General features: G+C 48.5%; 1 protein-coding gene across 1 annotated transcript; it reads right to left on the reverse strand.

Annotated features, from left to right (window-relative positions):
- Positions 1-1,101: 1,101 nt before the first annotated feature.
- On the reverse strand, positions 1,102-2,424 carry LOC149751367 (uncharacterized). Its single transcript, XM_089927107.1, has one exon. It carries the CDS (start codon positions 2,422-2,424, stop codon positions 1,102-1,104), a length of 1,323 nt encoding a protein of 440 aa, XP_089783233.1.
- Between the last annotated feature and the right edge of the window lie 5,791 nt (positions 2,425-8,215).

Below are 8,215 nucleotides of genomic sequence, written 5' to 3' on the forward strand. Positions count from 1 at the left end.
CGGAGAAATAAAGAAGCTTGGATCGGTTTTTGCTTCGTGTGGATACCCGTAAAGGCCGGACGCATGTGCGGCTTCGAGCGAGCCTTCTTCCAAAACCACGATCATTAGTTTGCGGTGATCATCTACCCTCACAAGGTGAAAATCTGATCTTCCTAACGTTATTAAAAAATTTTAATCCTAATCTATCTACGAACGGTTTTTGAATAACGTTCATGAGATGAACGTTGATCCCGCGCATGCCAATTCCGCTGCCATCTGAAATTTTTTAATTTTTTGCAGCATGGGTGGGTTCCCAACAGGCCTTTACCCTGAAGTTGTAGTATTGTGCCGCTTTCTGCTGGTATCTCGCCATGCGGACTCGGGCGGCCTTCCGTGTCTTCTCAATGAGGTCCAAGTTGCTCCTGAGCTGAGAGGAGTTGGAGGCTGCATCGTAGTTCTCCACTCTTAGTGAGGGGAGTCCGATCTCCAAGGGAATGACAGCTTTCGTTCCATATGCCAGGTTGAAGGGAGTCTCATCGGTGGAAAGTCAAAATGTAGTTCTGTAGGCCCAGAGAACATTGTAGAGGTCTTAGACCCATTGCCCTTTAGATTGATCCAGCCTGGCCTTGAGCCCCTGAAGGATGGTGCGATTCGTCACCTCGATTTCTCCATTCGTCTGTAGATGGGCGACCGAGGTAAAGCGATGGTCGATGCCGAGCTTGAAGCAAACTTTTCTGAAGCGGACGTTGTCGAACTGACGGCCGTTGTCAGATATAAAGATGCAGGGGAGTCCGAATCTGCAAATTATTGACTTCCAGACAAAATTCTGCATCTTTGGCTCGGAGATTCGGGCCACCGGTTCAGCTTCGACCCATTTGGTGAAATAATCGATGGAGACGACGAGAAACTTTCTCTATCCGGTAGCTAGGGGAAATGATCCCAAGATGTCGATCCCTATTGGGCAAACAGCCAGGAAGCGCTGATCGAGGTCAGCGGGGTTGAGGGTCGGCGCTGAATGTTGGCATTCCGCTGACACCAATCGCATCTTCGGATGAAGTCTAATGCATCCTTTTGAAGTGTGGGCCAATAATATCCTTGGCGCAAAATTTTGTGGGCCAGTACTCATCCTCCCAAATGGTTCCCGCAGATCCCTTCATGAACCTCCCGGATGGCATAGTTTGCCTTTGACGGGTAGAGACATCTGAGGAGGGGAGAAGTGAACGATCCGCAGTAAAGCTTGCCTTCATATAGAATGTATCGGGAGGCTTGACGCCTGATTCGGCGGGCCTCGAGCTCATCATTGGGGAGGACTTCGTTCTGCAGATAGTCGACGAACGGGTCCATCCAGCTCGGCTCGGACTCGATGCAGAGAGCTGGCTCGGGTTCCTCGGTGCTGGGCACTTGGAGATACTCAAGTGTTGTGATCTTCGGGAGCTCGCTCATGCGAGAGGTCGCTAGCTTCGATAATTGGTCCACCCTTGTATTTTTTGCTCTAGGTATGTGCTGAATGTTGAAGGAGCCCAATGCGGATGTGATGTCTCGCACCTTTTGGAGATATTTCTGCATTGATGGTTCTCTTGCTTCAAAGTCTCCCAAAATCTGGCTTACAACCAGTTGGGAGTTGCTGAAGACCTTGAGGTTCTCGATCCTCAGCTCCTTCGCCAGTTTGAGCCCAGCGATGAGTGCCTCGTACTCTGCTTCATTATTCGAGACGGAGAATTTGAAGCGTAGGGCCTGCTCTGCGACTACCCCGTCTGGGCTAGTGAGAATGAGGCCTGCTCCGCTACCCCCTGAGGTTGAGGAGCCGTCCACATGTAGAATCCATGGTTGTCCCGTAGTCTCCTTCATTGGCGTGAGCTCGGGCTCGGGATCATCCGGCAGAGTGCATTCCACAATAAAATCGGCGAGCACCTGGGCCTTGACTGCCGGCCTTGGGCGATATTCCAGGTCGAACTCCTCGAGCTCGACAGCCCACTTAGCGATCCTCCCCACACGATCTGACTGTTGCAGAATTTGCTTCATAAGTTGGTCGGTCAATATGGTCACAGTATGGGCCTGAAAGTAGGGTCGAAGCCTTCGGGCTGAGATGACTGGCGCGTAGATTGTCTTCTCTAGCTTAAAATATCGAGTCTCAGCATCCCTCAGGATCCGGCTGGTGTAGTATATCAGTCTCTGAAGCTTGTCTTCTTCTCGGACCAGGATCGAGCTTACCACCACCGGGGAGATGGCCAAGTACAAATAGATGGGCTCGCCTTGATGGGGCTTTGTGAGTAATGGAGGGGAGGCAAGAAGGCGTCTGAGATCTTCGAAGGCTCGCTGAGATTCCTCCGACCATAGGAAGTTCTTCAGCCGCTTGAGGATTTTGAAAAATGGGAGGCACCGCTCGGCCGACCTGGAAACAAATCTTTCTAGGGCTGCTACTCGTCCAGTGAGCCGCTGTACCATCTTGACTGTTTTTGGTGGCACCATTTCAGTGCTCGGATCTTCTCGAGGTTCGCTTCGATCCCGCGCTGGGTTACCATAAAATCGAGGAACTTGCCCGAGGTGACTTCGAAGGCGCATTTGGTGGGGTTGAGCTTCATTTGGTATTTTCGAAGGGTGGAGAATGCTTCGTCGAGATCGGCTATATGGTGCTCCGCCGTCCGACTCTTCACTAGCATGTCGTCTACATAGACCTCCATATCTCGGCCTATTTGATCTTTAAAGACCTAGCTGACCAGCCTCTGATATGTCGCTCCGGCATTCTTCAGCCCGAACGGCATCACCTTATAGCAGTAGAGGCCTTTATCAGTGATGAAGGTCATCTTTTCCTCATCCTCGGATGGCATTCGGATTTGATTATACCCCGAGAAGGCGTCCATAAAGGTCAGCAGTTGTTGTCCCGAGGTGGAGTCGACGTGCTGATCGATACTGGGGAGAGGAAAACTATCCTTTGGGCAGACCCTATTCAAGTCGGTGTAGTCCACACACATGCGCCATTTTCCATTAGATTTCTTCACGAGGACTACATTGGCGAGCCATTCAGGATAGGAGACCTCTCAGATGAAGTCGGCCTCGAGGAGTTTGTCGACCTCCTTGACCGTCACTCGCTGTCATTCCGGCGCAGAGCTCCGCTTCTTTTGCGTTATGGGCTTGCAAGTTGGCTTCACCTGGAGTTGGTGTACCATGACCTTAGGGTCTATCCCCAATATATCCACAGGCGACCAGACGAAGATGTCCAAATTGGACTGGAGGAACCTGATCAGGCGACCTCGCTCGTGAGAGCTCAGGCCGGAGCCGATTTGCACGGTTAGCTCTGGATGGTCCCTTCTCAAGGAAATTTGAATGAGGAGCTCAGCAGGTTCTACTCGCTCCTCCTTGGAATCATCCTATACTTTTAGAGTTTCAATGGGTAGCGGCTGGTCTGAGGCTTGTGCTGGTGCTTCAGTCGATGGTCCTGCTCGGCTTGGCTCTTCAGCCGGGTGCTTTGCTTTGGGGGTGGCCATGCAGCATTGCTTGGCCACCATCTGATCCCCATGAACCTCGCCTACTCCTTGTTCAGTAAGAAACCACACAAGCAGATGGCAAGTCGAGACTACGGCTCGGAGGGCATTGAGTCCCGATCGCCCAAGGATGGCGTTGTAGACTGAAGGCAGGCGGACCACAAGGAAGTCCGTCTTCATGGTGCTCTCTCGAGGGGGCGAGCCCGACCGTGACGAGTAGGCTAACTACACCTTCAACCGGGACTGAGTCTTCGGTAAACCCGACCAGCGGAGCGTTCACTCTCCGGAGTTGGTCTTCCGTCATCCCCATTTTTTGGAAGGCATCGTAATACAAAATATTTGCTGAGCTTCCATTATCAACCAGGACACGTTTTACATCAAATTTATTTATAATCATGGAGATGACCACAGCGTCATCATGAGGAGTCTCAACTCCTTCTAAGTCCTCGTCCGAGAACGAGATTGCTTCAGAAGTGCGTGGACGCTTCAGAGGGGTTCTTCTCCCTACTGGTTCTCCAGCCGAGCCTCTTCCGATGGTGTTGATGATGCCGGCAATGGGTCTGTTGTCACTTGGATTTTCGGGCGGCGCGGCATTCTCTACTGGCCTCCTTTCCTCATGCCGGTTCTGCACGAACCGGTTGAGTACTTCACGGCATATGAGTGCTTCGATTTCATCTCGGAGCTGGAAGCACTCCTCCGTGTCGTGGCCGTGGTCCCGGTGGAAGCGGCAGTACTTCCTTGAGTAGCATCGGGCTCCTGTCTCCCGCATCGGGGGTGGTGGTCGGAGGTAGTCTCGTCCTTCTATCTCCATGAGGATCTTTGCCCGAGGTGCATTGAGGGGAGTGTAATTCTCGTACCTCCCTGGGGGCATCCGTGGCCGAGGTAGAGATCTCGGTCGAGGCGGCGCTCGCTGTTGAGGTGGACTCATCAGCCGAGGTAAGTTCTTATCTCGATGGGGAGACCGGCTTCTCGGACGGCCGCGCTTCTTGTGGCACCTTTTCTGCCTCTTCGGGGCCTGCTCGGCCGTACCTCGCTTAGAGGCAATAGGCTCCTCGGCCTTCGCATACTTTCAAGCTCGGGCCAGCATCTCGATGAAGTCGGTGGAGAATGTTTTCTCAATAGAGAAGAGAAATCTGTAGGACCGAGCTCCAGTCTTTAGCGCTGACATAGCTATCGACTGGTCGAGCTCGCGGATCTCCCAGGTTGCGGCGGTGAAGCAATCGAGGTAGTCTTTGAGGGACTCTTCCTCCTTTTGCTTGATATCGAGGAGGGAGTCCGACGTTCGCCGTTGGCGTCGGCTGGCAGCAAAGTTGGTGGCGAACTGTCTGCCGAGCTGTTCAAAGAAGGACACAGTGCTCGGCTTCAGTTCGAAGATCCAAAGCTGAGCCATTCCTCGGAGTGTCGCCGGAAAGGCCTTGCAGAGCACGGTCTCTGAGGACCCTTGCAATGCCATAAGGGCCCGATAACTCTCCAGATGGTCGAAGGGGTCGGTAGTCCCATTGTAGGGCTCTACCTGGGGCATTTTGAACCGTGGTGGGACCGGTTCCTCCTCAATCTGGCGGGAGAAAGATGACTTGGTAGAAAACTCGAAGTCACCCTCGCGCCTTGCCTTCTGGCTGTGGAGCGCCTCGATCTGCCGCTCGAGCCTCTCGACCTTCCTATCGAGTTCCCCATCCTGGGGGACTGCCACGGTGGTCTGCTCTGGCGCTAGTTCACCTAGAGCCGACTCTGCCTCTGAGAGCTGTGGCCATCTATCCGGGTGCCTCCCTAGTGGTTCTCTATGAGGAGACGCCCGGGTTGAATCCTGATAGCCATGCTGTTCTCCGTTGTTGACCCTCGAAGAGTCATGGAGGTTTTGACCTTGGGGCGTCGATCCGTCTGGAGGGAAGACTGACTGGGCCTGAACCTGTGGAGGCGGCATAGGGAGAGCCTCCACACGCTGCAGGCCTTGGACTACTGTGGCCAAAGCTTGAACTTGCTGTACCAGAACGTTGAATTGTTCCGGCTGGACTTGGGGGACTGGATCCGTCGGAGGTCTTGGCGGCGAGTTCTGGACTGAGTGTCCAGAACTTAGTACGGGACGCCGGGAGGCGTTGGAGGCTCCTTTGCTCCTTAGCTTCATGATCGCAACTCGAGCCCTTCCTCTAGCGCCAACTGTTGCTGAAAATTGGAGAGAGTTGTCGTAGATGACTGAACGGAGAGGAGTGAGTCAACGAGTTACCGTGGATGGCTTGAGATTTTGAGTAAGCCGGAGATTCGTGGAGAGCATGCACATTTATTGTTGAGTAAGCCGGAGATCTGTGGAGGCCATGCACATTAATTGCTGGCAGTCGTTTAGGGCATAGTCCCCGGTTGACATGTCGTGGCATGGCTGGCAAGCGAAGCATGGTGCGGTGAGGTTTCCGTAGGGCGTGGCCGCAGCATGTGGACGACAAAGTCAGCCTTCTGAGGTCGGCTCGGCGTTTTGAAGTCGGGGATGCCGAGATCGGGGGCCTTGGGGTTGGGCGCCTCAAGGTCGGACGCCTCAAGGTCGAGCGCCTCGAGGTCGGGCGCCTCGAGGTCGGACACTTTCCATCACGTGCCGGTGATGCGTCCACGTGTTTCGGGGCAATCCATTTTTCTTCAACATATTCTTTCTTAAAATCGAAATAAGGATGAGACTCCCTCTAATCAAACAGCTGAAATGAAAGTCACTTGTTTTTATTATTATTTTAAAATCCAACTCCTTCTAAATAAACATTCACATAATTATATATAATATAATTAATTTTGGGATCACACATACATGTGAAGCATCTCTCGATTAATCATTTTGGTTGTTAATGCTGGCTCGACAAAGAAAAAAAAAAGAGATTTGCATTGCTTGAGAAATGAAAACGTCATAGGTGGCATGGGTCTTCCTGCCAATAAGGTAGGTGGCCAGCAGGATCAGAGCTGTACATGGACTGTTACGAGGAGAAGTCTTGTCATGCCATCAGCTAAGGGTCGACATTCATCAAAAAGAGTGGGATCCACGCCTTGGCCCGACCATTAGTTCTCATGCTTTAAATCAAATCACAACTTTATGGCGCCCAAATTTTTATACTGGTGCATTCGAAGGAGTCCCACTCTCACTTACCCTGATGCCATATAAAAGTTTCAAATCCTTGGGGCAATGTTAGTTCAATGTCAGAAAAGATTCTTAGGTTTCATGGACGTTTCACAGAGCATTAATTTGATTAATTTTTTCAAGCTTGTCTTATCAATATGATTTCTTAGATTGCTGTGTTAGTTAAATCATATTTAATTAGTTTGTACTTCTTTTACAAGGAATAAGGATAGTAAAGCTTCTTTTCATAACTTATAATTAAAAAGCATGCAGGTGGTCCCCATACAAATCTTCATTCATGATTTTTTAATGGCCATTGTTGCAACATTATGGCAGCCACTGCGACCCTTTCATAGTGTCTCAATTCATTCTTGAACTCCTTCAGTGATTAAGAGCATTGTCATATAATTGCCATCAGAACCAGATTCTAAAATTATCACTAATTAGACTTCTTAGTACAATCTATCTACAGCTCAAAAATAAAAATTATACTTCTGAAAAAATAAAGTATCCACGAGATTATTCTCTTTTGTTGCCACAAGTATGTATTATCATATCAACTAATATTAATTGTTATATCACTAAATTAAAATAATTCGTAAATGAGCTTCTTAAAGCTTCTTGGTCAAGTAACCAATGTGTTATGAGCAAGGTGACGGAGAATGGTTCCATGCTATGAATGTTATATAGTCATTAGAAAAATAATAAAATCATAGATAGTATCATTTTTTCCAAAATTAGGTGAAAGAGCAAGAAGATGCACTCACATGCTACCTCGCATACAATTGGCCAGATAAGAAAGTAAAACACTAATAAATAGATAACAAATCATGCATGCTATTGTCACATCTAAAGAATTTTATTTGAACCATAGTATATTATAGTTGCATCAAGGATATGCTTGTTAAATTGTACGGGTTAGGATTGAGCCAACAGAAAAGTATTGTAGAGGAGAACTCTCTCATCTCTGATTATATCGAGAAAGGTTCACATGTGTGTGTGTGCGCATGTGTGTGTATATATATATATATATATATATATATATATATATATATATATATATATATATATATATATATATGGTGATTATAATAATCGGGTGATGAACTAGCCACCTAAAGGATTACATGCATATAATATACACTATGTAGTATGTGTAACTTATGATACTCTAGCAATACAATAACATAGCGATAGTACAGAGAATAAAATTTGAGGGTGCTTTTGGATCAAGATTATATTAGTGGGTTACAAAGTGGTTCAAGATTACAAAATAATTTATTGCATTAATTAGATAGAATATTGGCTTCAAGAGCATAGATACATGATTAAGATTTGGGGGTCAACAGGACTTGGATCCTATGTTTGCACCTCTCAAAGTTTTGATCTTGGAAGAGATCTACAGTTCAAACCCTAGTATAAGATAAAAACCACAAATTATCACTTTGCCAAAGTGATGACCTTCACTTAGATTTATCAGTTCTTCGCATAGTTATGGCCTTTTTTTTTTTTGCTAGACTGGGTGATTCATACAATACGTATACGAATGCACCCAATAAAATTAGAAAATAAAATATCACGGAGCTCTCGAGGCAGCTCCTCATCCCCCGCTCACAAGGTGCCGTCAGCATGGTTAGCCACGTAAGTGGCCACCTAATTCGCAGCT

Source organism: Phoenix dactylifera, chromosome 14, assembly GCF_051530095.1.
Source record: "Phoenix dactylifera cultivar Ajwa chromosome 14, Ajwa_hap1_PhDact_Kaust_v1.1, whole genome shotgun sequence".
Taxonomy (NCBI): Eukaryota; Viridiplantae; Streptophyta; class Magnoliopsida; order Arecales; family Arecaceae; genus Phoenix; species Phoenix dactylifera.

What these genes read in the sequence shown, in the direction of transcription:
- LOC149751367 (XM_089927107.1), bottom strand. Translation starts at nt 2,424, where the DNA reads ATGGTACAGCGGCTCACTGGACGAGTAGCAGCCCTAGAAAGATTTGTT.